Here is a 15,618-nt window from a genome sequence, read left to right as displayed (position 1 = left end):
ATTTGAGGCTCTGTTATCACACAAGTTTTGGTTTATCACTACCTATGTTTCTGAAGACATCAACTGAAAGTAATTTGTGTTATTTACTAATACCTGAAACATTATCTTCTATTTGATGTAAGGAGCCATCAGGACTAATGCAGAGACTAAGGCAAGAAGCAAGAGGCAAAGACTCTTACCTTTGGTGCACACTGAAAATGCATTCCAGGCACAGGTAAGGTGGTAACGTACATGGTAATACAGCGGTACAGATACAAAGTTCCTATTATAAAAAAGAACCTGCGTCCCACTATTGATCTGAAAGTAAGGAAAGGGGGGAAACAGATTGAGTACAAAGTTGACATGCAGGATATTCAACAGTTATGGAGCTTTAGCTACATTAGATAGCTGAATTCATAGAATGAAAGAGCAGCTTCACCCCAGCTCTTCACCACAAACTCCGCTGAATCAAGCATTAAAACATCCCTCTTCAGCTTTCAGTCTTGTTAGCTCCTTACAGAGTGAAACTCTCACCAATTTAAGATGGCCTCAGTCTAACTTAAAGGTGTGGCCAGGCAGTTTTCCTCAATTCAATGGCATTTTCTTTTTAGTCCCATACTATAACCCCATTCTCGACTTAAATAGATGTAGTTTAGCGAAGACACAGGAGAAAACTTCTATTTAGCTGAAGAGGACAGTGGGCTCTTCCTCAAATTTGAATAAGATTTTCTTACAGTCATGATTTCCCCAGTTTAAGCATCCCCAGGTCAGTAAACACACTTTGAAAAGCCCAGTTTCAGAATTAACTTGACTAATACAACACAGGTCTCAGAAATTCAGAATTCAAAGACATTCAATAATCAGAAAACCTGTATTTTCATATCTGGAATAGACACTCTACAACATTTTGCAAACAAGCTATTCCTTTGTTATTTTCCTGCCAGCCCTATTCCACAATATTGTTAAGGATTTCACTGTATGATTTCTTCTACCCAAAATGAGCAATGTAAACCTACAGCAGAGAAAAAAAAATATTGCTAACTTACTTGTATCTAAGAAACAACCACTGGAATATCCATAATCCAAGTAGTATCATTCCATTTATTTCTGATACAGAAAAAGCCCATTTCACGCGATCAATGTAATCAAAAAATTTGTCAGGCAAGGGAGGGCTTAGCTCCTTTGGAGGTACTCTCTCATGGACCACAGTGATCATGACAGTTGTTAAAATCAAGTTGAAGAGAGCATAGACAAAGGCAATGCCTGTTTTCCACCATTCCAGAGGGAATTTGTTCCTCGATTCAGCAGGCATAGCAATCTGGATGTAATCAGGATACTTCTTTGCTGTTTTTCGCAAGCCATTAGACAAGCCCTTTGGTTTGCTAGTGCCATTTTTGTTCTCTTCACTGACTGAGAGAGTAGGTCGTGAGTAGCCATTAGAAGTCTCATTTGGCTGACCCTCCATGTGCTCTTCAAGCTTTGCTGTCTCAATGGTATTCATTTCCAAGCTATATGGCCAAAGAGGCTTTATTAGTGACCAATTTCTGGGCTCTCTGAACTCTGTTATTCCTCAAAGTCCAATGTTCTTGTTCCTAGATGACTTCTGTAGAACTCTAAAATGCATCCATTGTGCTTTCAAAGGAATTTGTGAAGACAAATATTTCTTCCAGAGCTGAATAATCTGCAAAAAAAACAAACCCAAAACAGATACTGAGAGTCTTCATAACTAGTAATGTGACAGTGAACAAAATATTCTCAGAACAGGCATTTTTAAGTATTTCAATTCCATCCAAGTCTACTTAGAAACACAGTCAAAAGGCAAATTACTGAAATAATTCAAGCCAACTCCTACTTGATAAATCTCTCATATCAGTTTAAGAACTAGTAACAACTTAGGCTTGGATTTTTTTTAAAAGGACAAGACCCACAGACCTTAATGATCATGACATCACTTGCTTTATCAGTTATCAAAATTAATTCGTATTTGGAGCAACATCCAAATTTGCTCCATATTCACAGCAACATTGAATTTTACTGCTTAGAGATATTCCATACAAAATATCCTGATTTTGACCATACAGTTGCTACAGATCTTAATATGGGTTGTCCACATAGATCAGACAAATCTTGTCAGTTCAGGTGATGGGAAAAAAAAACAGAAGGGTACTAGGGTACTACAGAATTCAATTTTGTAGGGCATAAATTAATTTAGATTCATCTAGAAAATCTACTCAATGGATAGCTCCATTAAATTTCATTAGATCTAAATGAGTATTCCATCAAGTCAAAAATGCATTTATATAGCCATTGTAATATCCACTAAATGTCTGAAATTTCAGATAACTGAGAAATATATCCCTGGATTTGATTCTTAGTTATGGTACACTACACAAACAGCAGATGACAAATGAACCTGTGTTTGTCCTTTAGCTACTTTAAAAACAAATCTATTTAGAAGGTTTTTAAACAGGAACAAATAGAAAGTCATTATTACTCAGGATTTATTTCAGGCTGCATTTGCTAATTCATAAAAGTTTTGCAACCTAAACAGGTACGTGCACATGTTTTATAACAAGTTTTTCTACAAGGAGCAAAGAATGAAATTCATCTCTAGCAAACATATCTCACTAGTAAAAATAAAGGCCATTTCCCCATCTCTGAAGTTCTATGAAATCATTTACTCACCATAGCTGTGATGTACCTATTTTTCTTACTCTGTTCAGTTCCTATGACAAAAATAGTATTACCATGTACGAATTGCTCCCCATCTACCAGTAAATTGTGATTCTTTCCTATTTTAGTGGTTCCTGCAAGAGAAGTTCAGCACTGCTACCCCCTCAAGTGTCTGCATGCCAACTGCAGGCTGCCAGTTTGCCATGCTTTGTGTGCAATTAATTCACCATGATGGCAGCTGGACCTGCCAGTCTCCCTAACCGTACACCACAGGACCTGCTTAAGAACATGTCACCTGCTTACAGGACAATCTAAACCAAAAAGAGCCTGGAAAGTCAAGTGATGGTGTTTTGGTCCTTCCAGCCTCATCCCACCAAACAGAGAAGACATTTAACATGGTCAGCACTTAAATCTCACTGATTTCCTGGCTGCTGCTCCAACCACTGAAAAAGAGAAGTAGTAAAAGTTCAGATCCCAAATATGAGGTTCATACAAATAAAACTGAAGACAGAAATAGCTGAGAAACGTATCTAAATTTATGCCCTAGCAGATTTTCTGAAATCCACTGTCATTGGTTGACCTTCCCTAAATTCCTGATCAGCAAGTGTATAACTATCCATACACAACACATACAAACAATAGACACCCAAGAAAACAAGTGGTGATTTTTGATGCTTTTTCTCCCTCTTACCAGTCATATTGTGATCTCTGTATCTCCAAGAAAAGATCAGCCAGACAACAACTTCTGATGCTTCCTACAACTAAAAATACCTATTTAGAGCATCTACGAAAGCAAGAGACTTGCTCAAAACTACACCAGAATAGTATTTAAGCTTTCACAAGTCTTTTTCTTAACACACACACTCTTCTATTCCTTCTGTCTACCACTAAAGTTAAGCATATGACAGAACACATTAGTGACAGTAGAGAAAAACTGAACCAAATTGCTTAGGGTTTGGAATGCATCTACCTAACATTCATCTATTAAGTCAAGACCCCACTTCTCACCATTATGTCACATATAGCAGCCACTGAGGCAGCACTCAGCAAAACCTGGCAAATTTTACATCCTGTGCAGTTGAAACATTATTAGAATTATGCATTAACTGAGAGCAAGCTACCTTAGTTATTTCTGTTCTCCACAAATACCTAACCTAGAGTGCCTAGTGCCATAAGTGAAAGATTTTACTTTCAGATGTTTAATGTGATCCAAGCCTTAAAGATCAAAGAGTATCTGAAGTACAGATGAACAATAACATAAGAACTTAAAAAGTCAAGTAGCGCTTGTGTTCTCATATTAACTTATTAAGCAAAACAATTATAGCTACAGCTTGCAGGAGAAAGTTGTGTTCCTTCCTGGTACTTTTAAATGGATTGTAAGGCATATTGATCTACCACTTCTGATGGCTCATCAAGATTATTTCAAGCAGAGTGCATAGTGCAGCCAAAAGTTTGTTTACATTGATAATTAAAGGTACTATATATCATCAGATGAGTGATGTGTAAGAAGGTAAGTGCTTCCCTTTATAGTACCTTTTCAATCTCTTTCTTCCATATTCTAAAAGAAATTAGCAACTCTATTGATGAAAAAGACAAAAGTCTCTCAGTCCCTTGCTGCCAATCTGACTGGCCAGAGAAGTGAGAGATACAGAGCACCACCAGTCCAATCATCCTGTGCTACTGGCTGTAAAAGGAACTCCCCAGAAAGGCACAGGCTCTTCTGCCAAGTTCCTGTCCCCAATTCAAATATAATTCACCACCCAAAGTGGTTCCTTTTAGCTTCACATTGTCCTTACAATCCTTTCGATAAAATATCCATTTGATTTTTTTGTCAAATCCAAAACTTCCCAATATCAAAACCAGAAGATGCCCACAAACTGCCTAGTAGAAGGCCTTCAGCAGCCAGGCAGCAATGCTTATACCTGGCCATCCTGCCAACACCTAGGTCTGAAAAGCATACTAAATTGCTCTAAAATAGGGAGCAACTACTGGGGAAGTCTCAAACTCACTAATAACTGGCCAAGTAACCCAAAAGGAAAAATAAAATTCCTATAAAGGGTAACTCCAAGTTTTAGGAAAGTTTTCCTTTTGAAACCGCTTCTATACCTTCTAAAAATGAATGTTACCTTATCAAGAAGCAGAGTTTCTTAAGCAGCAGCTTTACAGCAAAAATCATAACTGCCTCAAGTAACAACATATTTCAAAGAAAATCTTTAGAATTAACAAGATGCTAAAGGAGGAAGTGTCCTAATATTTTATGATGAGCTCCTACCTGCTCCCATGCAAATAGCAGCCCTTAGCTCTCTGCATCCCCATTTGACTGTCATTTGAAAGAAATAGTTGATGGGGGGCACAGCTTTGAGACAAGCACCAGAAAGCATGTCTGCATTTGGCTCTTTATGCTAGAACTTAAGAATAACAGAGTTTTATTTAGCTTGTTAGTCATCCAATTTTCATCTAAAGGTCATTTTCACATAAAGTTAGCTCCCAAACGGTATTTCTCATCCAGAATTGGAACTTGCACATTTCTCAAAATATTTTAATTTCTATAATTTATGAAGGACTGAATAGTCACAATTTGCACAGGGTTTTCAAATAAGCAGTTCTTAACCTGCTGTTTAAACACTACTTGAACAAGAATATCCAAAACTGTGAGACTGATCTATTCTGACATTAAGAGAAGCTATACTTTCATATACAAAATGGAAAAGACTTCTGATAGTACTACTTTAAAGCTTTTTGTTAAGGTTGGTAATCAATCAAATATTTGATACAGCTGTATTTGGTAACTGAAGAAAAGGGGTGTGCAAACAAAGTACAATTTGAAGTAACTTATCTGTATCACACAGTTACTGGCAGACAATTTTTTTGCTAGCTTGTATTTTGATCAGTTAAATTTTTAGGACTACCTATGGAACTAGAACTAAAAAAAGCCAGGTTACCACTGTCATCTACACAGCAATGAATAAAAACTTCCTTTTAGGGGTTTCTCCTTAATTTTGATTTTTGAAAGCATTCCAGACCTCACTATCCATTCCTCTAGGCTATATGTACATCTCACAGCATGCAGGCTGCTGGCAGGAAGAAAAAACAAGCCCAACACCACCCAAAACCTCCAGAAGACAACTGCTGTGATGCTAAAGAATTGCAAATAAAACAAAGCTGGATTACAGAAGTACCGTTCATTATCATCACATTATCACTTGGAGAAATGTTAGCTTTTTTATTAAAAAAAATAATTAACTATTTACATCATATGCAGTTATTTGCAGCAGTAGAAACAGAGCAGTTACTCCCTGTACCCTGAGAGGGGGATTTCTAAGTCCCTCATTTAGGATTACTAATATACCAACAGAAGACATATTTAAGGACTAAATCCCTACACTAAAGAGAGGAGAAAAAGCTTCAAAGTTACAAGTTATCCATTTGTAAACAAGGTTTACCAGTCCTGTAGAATTCTGTTTCTTCATACCTCTTAATAGTAACAAGTAGGTTGTGTTTCATTTTCCTAGTAATTCATTATCCAGTGTGTTCTACAGCAGTGCCAGGTTTCTGAAACGGTATGTCCCAAAAAGCACCCAAAAAACCCCCATTTTGTAGCACCACAGAATGGTTTGGGTTGAAAATGACCTTAAAGGTCATCTAGTTCCAACTCTCCTGCTATGAGCAGGGACGCCTTCCACTAGAGCAAGTCCTTAAAGCCCCATCCAACCTGTCCTCAGGAACTGAACAAGGAAGGAAAAAAGTATCTTTAAGCTCCATCATTTTGAACACTGCTGAGTAGGTTTGCCTTAACTGCTTGAAGGGATCTTCAAACTCTTGAACTGTTTGGTCCCCAGACTCTGAAGGACTGTATTTGGTAACTAAGAGTCTGATGTCCTTTAAAGGCGACACCATGACATGGCTAGATTTTCCTTGTGATTAGTATTACCCTTATCTTTCAAGAAACAAGATCACAATAGCTGTCCAATACTTGTTATCTTTTAGTGCTACTGTAACTCATTCTAGAAATAAACCATATGTACATGACAAAGTTGGTTTTATTTGCAGGTTAACAGTCTTCCCTAAAACAAGTGTTTTGAGAATGGTCAGTCATACACCTGTAGAACCAACAGAACAAACAGAATCATTCAGGTTAGAAGAAACCTCAGGAGGTCCCTGGGCCTCTGGCCAGGATCAGCAGTGACTCAGGGTTTCAATCCAGCTGTACTCTTCCTGCCTACAAAGAAGCACAACCTCCCCATGCAGCTTGTTTCACTGCTAGGCTGTTCTCACAGTGAAAGCTGGACTTATTTTTGCTGTTTTGCTTGTTTTTTAATTGTTAAGTCTACTGGTTTTTATCTACTTCTTATTAGAAGTTGCAGCCTTTGTATCTCCCCAGTGCTGTGAAGAGCCTGGTCTCCATGTTCCTGATGGCATCCTTGCAGGTATGAGGGGGCTGCAGTCAAGTACCTCTGAGACTGCTCTTCTTCAGGCTGAAGCAACCCAGGCTCCCCCAGCCTCCCCTCCCAGGCCTATGCTCCAGTCTCCTGGCCACCCTCATCGTCCCCTTGTTGCCGTCTCATGTTTTCCCTGGGGGAAGGACCAAAAACCATGTACAGTATTCTAGACAGCCAAGTAGTACTGAGCAGAGAGGAATGAATAATCATTTCCTACAAATAATGACTATGTTCCTATTAAATACAGCTCAGGACAATGTTGTCTGCCTTCACTGTCAAGGCACAGTGCTAAATCCCTTTTCAACAGGGCTGAAAGAAGTATTAATGTTATTCCAACATTAAAGCCTAAAGACTCCCTCACAACTTTTTTATACCAGAAAAAAAAGTTTAAGTCTTCTTCCTGCTTAACCCATACTCTCTAAAATGAGACTCTTTCAGTATTTCAGATCTGCACAGAAAGGTCTGCTAACCTGAAGCAATATTTAAGCTCTGAATCAGCTGCTTTTGAATAAAGGCAAAAAGGTTCTCTACCACTGCATATTTTGTAACATTGCAAAAAAAATGTTTGGCTCGTAACCTTCTTCTATTCATTACAAAAGCCTATTATAAACACTGTACAAAGTATGGAAGTCACTGTTCTACCTCAGTTTCATCAGACAAAATGCCAAAAATGAGTGCCAAAATAAGCCTCTGCATCAGGCTTTTATGCGCAGGCTGGCTTCTTTCATTCTGCTAGAGCTTCACAGACACTGCTTAAGAGCCACTACCCAAAGCAAGATTCTTCTCAAAGAGATAGCAAAGTCTGAAGATTTATTAAGAGCCTAGCAGCACAACAAATGCCTCAAATCTTTCCTAGCTGAATCAAAAGTTGCAGACACTGGCTGTGAGGTAAGGGGGACCCAGCACAGGAGGCAGGAATGTTTTAGACTATTCTGTGAAGTCCTCCACCTAGTTACCAAGGGTAAAGGTTGCACTTCATAATGGAAAGTCAGACCCAGAGATTAGTCACCACTTTCAGTACAGGGCAGTGAGGAGTCACAATGACTAATGTGTGCTTTAAAGTGACTGTGTGACAGCTTATCAGCAATCAGGCAGCTAGAAAAGGAAGTTACATAACAGTAAATTGATCTGTGATATACCCTAAAAATATTTGAGTCATTATTAAGAAGATATTGCCTGACAAATTTTTCCCCTATATGCTACTTCCAAAAATCACAGAATCACACCTTCAAGATCATCCCATGCCCTAAAACCTCAACTAAACCATGGCACTGGATGCCACATCCAGTCTTTTGTTAAACACATGCAGGGATGGTGACTCCACCACTTCCCCAAGCAGACCACTCCAGTACTTTATCACTCTTTCTGTGAAAACTTTCTCCTAATATCCAACCTATATTTCCCTTGGCACAGCTTAAGGCTGTGTCCTCTCGTTCTGTCAGCGCTGCCTGGAGAAAGAGACCAACCCCACCTGACACAGCCACCTCTCAGGGAGCTGCAGAGAGCGACAAGGTCACCTCTGAGTCTCCTTTTCTCCAGGCTAAACACCCCCAGCTCCCTCAGTTGCTCCTCACAGGGTCTGTGCTCCAAGCCCCTCTCCAGCCTCGTTGCCTCCTCCGGATGCGCTCCAGCATCTCAATGTCCTTCCCAAACTGAGGGGCCAGAACCGGACACAGCACTCGAGGTGTGGCCTCACCAGTGCCCAGCACAGGGGAAGAGTGACCTCCCTGCTCCTGCTGGCCACACTATCCCTGGCACAGCCCAGGACGCCCTTGGCCTCCCTGGCCACCAGGGCACTCTGCTGGCTCATGTCCAGCTGGCTGCCAACCAGCACCCCCAGGTCCCTTTCTGCCTGGCACTGTCCAGCCACACCGTCCCCAGCCTATAATGCTGCAGGGGGTTGTTGTGGCCAAAATGCAGGACTCGGCACTTGGACATGTTAAACTTCATCCCATTGGATTCCACCCATCCATCCATCCAACCTCTCCAGGTCTCTCTGCAGAGCCCTCCTACCTTCCAACAGATCGACACACACTCCCAGCTTAGTGTCAGCCCCAAATTACTAATGAAAGACTCAATCCCCTCATCCACATCATCAATGAAGATATTGAACAGAACTGGCCCCAGCACAGACCCCTGAGGGACACCACTGGTGACAGGCCCCCAGCTGGATGCAGCACCATGCCCCACCACTCTCTGGGCCCAGCCATCCAGCCAGTTCTGAACCAGCAAAGAGTGCTCCTGTCCAAGCCAGGGGCTGCAGCTTTTCCAGGAGTGTGCTGTAGGAGACAGTGCCAGAGGCCCTGCTGAAGTCCAAACAGACAACATCCACAGCCTTTTCCACATGCACGTAAGAGGTCACATTTCTGAGAACATTCTAGTGTACTTTCTGCAGCAACAAGAACCCTCCTCCTTAGAAGTTTAAAATGAGAGGACAGTAATTGCTTAAATCTGCGCAGCATTTTACAATATCAGCAATAATACACAGAAAAGTTGCACAATCCAGAGAAAAGCTTTTAGCACTGAGGTGTACACGGAGTTCTCTATCTCATAATTCACCTTTTTAAAAGCCTGAAACAGACAATAGTCCTTGCAAAGCATAGGACTGTAATCCTCACCCCACATGAATTCTTAGGACAGGGCATATTTAAAACTAATTAATATCATACTACAAGCTGGTTTCACATATCCCTCAGTTCATGTGGCACATTACAAATTGTGACTCCGTACATAGCAGCAACACTTGCCGTGTTCAGAGACACAAGCAGCAGAAACACCCATATCTACACACCCACACACACCCTTGTCTGATGGCATTCTGACCAATGTTTTACCCTCTGTGCCAACAACAGAAAGCTAGCACAAGGCAGTGTTAAAATCGGTCAGAAAAGAATCTATGACTCGCTTCCCTTCTCCCTAAGAACAGTTTTCAGCTTGCTCAGCTCTGTTGATGTAGTTGCCTGGAAAATTTTATGAGTATTAGTTAAGAGGGATGATGCTCACAGTAAACAGAGTGACTAAAACTCACCAAGAAACATGATATAGTTCCTATTTTGGTCTTCCCCTTTACCTTCTTGCCACGCCTACCACCAAGCAGCCTAAGGCTTGTGCATCACAATCAGCAACCCCTGTCGACCAGAGATGGGAATACACAGATCCCTCATTCAAGCTGTTTGTTTACAGGCTCAGACATCCAAATCTACATCTAGCTCATACACTACATGCTTCCTTAACAGTACCCTGCCAATACCCCCCTCTCCCCCCAAGCTTCTGTGGACACACTTTCAGAACTAAAACCTGGTAAATTTAATCCTAACACCAAGTCAAGAGTACTGACAAATTTCAGCAATTACCAAGAGCAATCCAGACATGTTTACTTAGGGGATTAGAAAAGCAGCAAAGAACCCTTTCATAATATACTCTTCAAGCTTCCAGTTTGCAATAACCAAAATTATATTATGCTTTCCATATGTAACTTCAGGGTTTCTCACTGAAGTTCTATGCACCAACTTGAAGCACTATACAGTTAAAAAAAGGCATCAGAGCCTAAGCTTCCAATGCAGTGCCATGGTTTTCTTTAAACTTCAACAAGTATTCCATTAGCTCAAAGCTTTCTATTTATAGAAGAAAATACTTTCCACATTATGCTGGCAAGAAAAAATATTTCCTTTTTATATTATTTAATTAAGAAAAGACAGTGTTTAGTTTTAAATACTAAACACTTAAGTACTGTGCACTTCAACACTTCCTTCTTCATTTTTGTTTCTGCCACAGACAGATGAACATAACACTTATTTCCTTAGCTTGCCAGGCAGGAGAAGTGATTATCCTATCTCCCCACAATACAGGATATCATTGTTGAATAATTTTTCTGAGAAGATGTTAACAGTGGGGCAGCAGTGGAAAATAATAACTATAATCTAAAACCTTTCTGTAATACCCTTCTCATATATTTTGCTATCTTCATTTCAGTCCCACCCTAGAGGTCATAAAAAGAGGCCAAGAATCCTTTTAATATGTTTTTACTGCCCCTCACAGAGCTACTATTTAAGAACCTAGCTAAACATCTCCAAAATAATTCCAACCTCTCTTCATTATTCCCTGCTGTACTGCAGCCTTTGGTAAGAACAACCCTGCATTGAACACCAGGGCAATAACGAAATTCCTTCATGACAAGCAGCTCATGAGACTCATCATAAAGGTTTTCACCATTCCCATCAGTACTTTCATTTATTTGTCTTCCCCTTCTTGCCTAATGGTTTGAGAATTCTTTTTGCTTTCTAAGAGCTTTTAAAAAGAACCAACTTAGAAAGGACTGAAATGAGAAGGTTGGCGATGTTCAAATTCCCACTTATTAAAATAGAAGATTAAAATTGCAAGAAAACAGCTGAATAGCATCTTCAGCTGAAAAGTCATCATTGCTCCTAAAAAGCTACCATTAGAGTCTTTCATTGCAACATCACACAACTGCTTTGTAACACCTACATCTTGCACATCATGCACACACAGCACAACTAAAAAGGAACAAATTAAATTAATGACTGAAATTACAGTTGGTAAAACCTGGTGTGAAGGTACTGAGGTGACTCTCAATCTACACAGGATGATGTATATTACAGTGTATCATCATGTACCTCAAGTAGCAGCTTTCCCACCTTCAACTGTGTGCTGTACTCAAGGAAGGCATCTGGTCATCACTGAACCCGTTCTCTCTGGAAGCACAGGCAAGCAAATGATCACTCAAATCAGTCAAGGCAGAATGTGAAGTGGAAATAGAAGCTGGCCAATCAAACTGCCTGCTAAATGGCAGTTTCATACCAGCAGCACATTGTGCTGCACTGAACATTATTTATTTTCCATTTCTTCATTTAAGTAACATTACTGTAACTTAAAATTCTGAGTCAAGAGATTACTTCCACAGGAAAAAAACCCCACAGGCTGGAAACCAGGACCACTTCTGATCTTTGTCTTACCATCCATGAAAAATTTTAGGGCAGAAGAAGTAAAGAATGAGTCATCAAAAAAGATGTTTCAAGATGGATATTTGAAAAAAGTGATTTACAAACATACATCCTTATTTTTGGTCACATTTTCATGGGAGGCCCTAAAGCTTACTTTAAAATAGAAAGTATTCTATAGAAATTATCCAAAAAGCATTTTATGGCATTCTTATCCCAATGTCCAGCAGACACCTAGATACAGAATAATTTGGGAAGAAGAAGGGAGGCCAAAGATGTGCCATGTAGACTATCTGAAACATGAAGGGCCAAAGATTCTATAAACTGTTCCTCAGTCAGAACTGCAGCTGACAAAACTGTTGGGGACAAAGTCAGTCCCATCTCTAGACTCCCTGAGACCAGAGATGTGAATATGTGCTAAGCAGCCATGGTGTACAGTAAATAAGTGGTGAATCAACTAATACCACGTGATCAGCTGCAAAAGTCTAAGGACAGAACTAAGTGTTCAACTGGAAATAGTGCCAAGCAGTTTTAAAGAGAATGAAGAACTTGGCAAAATTAGGGCACAGTAAAAATAATTATTCTGGTCTACCAACTGTCTTTTTCCATGAAGGAGGACACTATCTTATTACATACTGCTATTTCTGCTGTGTTCCTGCATAAGTTTTCCTCAAAAATACCAAATATGTCAAAAGATCTACATCTATCAGCAAGGACAGATCACATTCTGGCTTTATAAGTAGCCTTCTAAATTTAGGACAAATGGGCATAATCCGAGAAAATTATTGTCGAGAGCATAGCCTGAATTCAAGACCCAGCAGTGGCTTGGATTTCAGGAGCTTTCATTAACAGAGCACTACAGCAAGCCAGGCCATTTTTAAGGTACTGACCTGACTATGCAGGCCAGGACAAGGGCTTGCACAGCACAGCCTCTAACATCAGTTGTTGCAGGAACTGCTCCTGCACTTTGCAGCTAGAGCCACTGCAGGTGTCTTTGCTGTCAACTACTCTCCTCTGGGGGAGTATCATCTTGCCAGGAGGAGGAGGGCACATCCAAGTATCAGTGGCACCAAGAACACCCTAAATTCAAATCTATTCTAGACATACAGCAAAGAGAACAAAGGGAAGTCTCACCTAGAAGGTCTCCACATCGCTGCACTTGAGCATGACTTTAAAAGCTGGGTAACTTCACCATCTCAAAGGTGCACAATTGAAGCACAAGACTTGCACATGGCAATATTAAACAGGTGAATGCCACACCCTGCATGACAGACATTGTATAACAAGAAACACCCCCACAGGAGCAATTACAGGTCTGCAGAGCAAAGGCAACAGCCTTCTAGACTCATGCAAGCCAATTAGGAAGAAATCAAAATTCCACATTATATTAGGTTACAACTATAACTCAAGAGGTGTGCTAAGATGTTAATGACAGCTGGGGAAGACCAAGATGGCCTGAAACATTCCATACCAATCCCAGCTCATGGAATTTCTTAACACTGCTTTATCAAGACAACATACAAAGATGGGGATGGTTCAGGACTGGCCACCCAGCTGCCACCCAGGAAGACATTTTATTTATTTGGAAGCAGAAGTCAGGCTGGGATACTAGCATATTCCAGCCCATGTTAAGCTGTTCCACTGCCAGTGCAGCAGAATTAATTAGTTAAGCTCATGCAAACAGTCTAGGCCATGCATGTTTAACTTATGTGACAGGTCAATGTTAATTTTATTGAACCACATGAAGTGCAGTTATCCATATTGCACACCTGTATAAACAATAGTGGATCACAGGTTACCCATGCATTGGTAAGTTCTATTGGTAAAGAACAGAAGAAATCAATCTGAAATCCCAGAGCAGATCCATTTTCTCTCCTTCCTAGTACTTTAACACTAAAAAAGTTTAAAAACCCCTGTTTCAAAAGTCTTTTAACACAAGGAATGCAAAATGCTGTTCTAGCACAAGACAAAAATTGAGTCAGAATTTCACAGATCTTCAGAAGAGAATCTATGCCCTAGGTATATTATTCCTCCCTGAAACCTTCCAGATGAGCTCCATATCTCATGCAAGACAAAGAACAGAAAAGAAACAGGTTTTAAACACAGCAATGTTACAGTCCAGCAAAGACTGTAAACAAATCAGCCCAAAAAATAAGTTTGAACAAATCTAATTGCCTTTTCACATAAAGCACATTGTGAGCTGCCCTAAGTATAGAATACTCAGATGTGTGGGTCTGATGCAGAAAAGAAGTGCCACATCTCTAGAATTGAGGCATCTGCATAGCCTACATTTCCCTATATTCCTGGGAGAGCTTTACAGAATACACTCAAACAAGTTAAGTATTGAAGTTTAAATCCAACACCATGAATTGGATTTAAATCTAAAAAGGATTGTTCAGAGAAGTTCATGGCTTGCCAAAGCTTCCTCATGTCTGACAGTAATATTTATAAAACAGATTTAGACAGAACTGACACTTGTTCAGTTGTGTTTCTATGAGGCAAGAGCACAAACTGATCTCTTATTCTACAAGAGGCAGTCAGGGCAATCACCTGAATTGTCCAGGATAAAAACTTGCAGTAAAATTCCTTAAGCATATTCAGACATCAGAACACTGAATATTCACAAACACATACTGAGACACTTTGCAGGAAGAAGTGACTTGCCACTAACCCTCAACATCTGAGCTAATGTGCGGACTTCACAGCAGGCAATTGAAAAAACAAACACAAAGCAACAAGCAAACAAAAACTTCCAACAAACACCAACTGGAACAGGTACTATTCAGTCTAACTACACAAACCACTTTCTTAACATATACAGGAGACAGAAAATCACAAGACAAGGGGCTCACACACAGCACAGGCTCCTAGAGCTGTAACTTAGGTAAAAAGCTGCCTGTTCTTTGACATGTACCAGCATGAAAATCTGACTTACAGCTTGGTTATCTGCAAACATATCTCATGGGCAATCACTGGGTGGGTGCTGCCTGGCTAAGAGGTAAACAGACACAAAGCTCCTCTCAGACCTTTGAACTCTCCTTGACCAACGGGACTCATGAAAAGAGAAGATGAGAGGTGTGCAAACAGTGTTATAAAACAGTTGTAATAGTGACAAGACAAAAACATCATCCTAAATAGCAATACATTTTCTGTCCCCTAAGATTTGTCTTTTTCTCCATTCATACACTATGACAAATACACAACATTAAAAACACCATCCTGCAGTTTATAAGCCTTTGGATGAAAGGAGAAAGCCTTTTTCTCTGAATCTAATTGGAAACACTATAGAATATCACCATAAACACCAGGACATTTTTCATGCTACATTCTCAACAATGCATGACCAAATTATAAGCTATGTAACATCAGTCTAAAACCTTCTGAGCAATACAAACCATTAAAATCAGAAGCATCTTCATAATAGTGTTATGGAAGATGAATCAAGATAATGGTTCTTCAAGCAAATTATGGAAGCCAAAGTACAATATTCTTCCTGTAGCTGTCCTTGTAAGTGCAATAGAGACTTTGATAAGAATGAACTTTATCAGCATGTTACACATATTACAGTC

The 15,618-nt window shown here is 39.9% G+C and overlaps 1 protein-coding gene across 2 annotated transcripts in view; it reads right to left on the bottom strand.

Annotated features, from left to right (window-relative positions):
* The window catches only part of SGMS2 (sphingomyelin synthase 2), a 36,044-nt gene that overhangs the window by 8,751 nt on the left and 11,675 nt on the right, over positions 1-15,618 (bottom strand). For both annotated transcript variants that reach the window (XM_058803541.1, XM_058803542.1), the window contains exons 2-3: positions 1,026-1,660; positions 180-297 (exon numbers count right to left, since the gene is read on the bottom strand). In XM_058803541.1, coding sequence (XP_058659524.1) covers positions 180-297; positions 1,026-1,480 — 573 coding nt within the window. In that variant the 5' untranslated portion in view covers positions 1,481-1,660. The remainder of the gene's footprint in view (positions 1-179; positions 298-1,025; positions 1,661-15,618) is intronic.

This window comes from Ammospiza caudacuta, chromosome 4, assembly GCF_027887145.1.
Source record: "Ammospiza caudacuta isolate bAmmCau1 chromosome 4, bAmmCau1.pri, whole genome shotgun sequence".
NCBI classification, from domain to species: domain Eukaryota; kingdom Metazoa; phylum Chordata; class Aves; order Passeriformes; family Passerellidae; genus Ammospiza; species Ammospiza caudacuta.
Note: the sequence above shows the minus strand (reverse complement) of the source record. Positions and strands in the feature narration are given on the sequence as shown.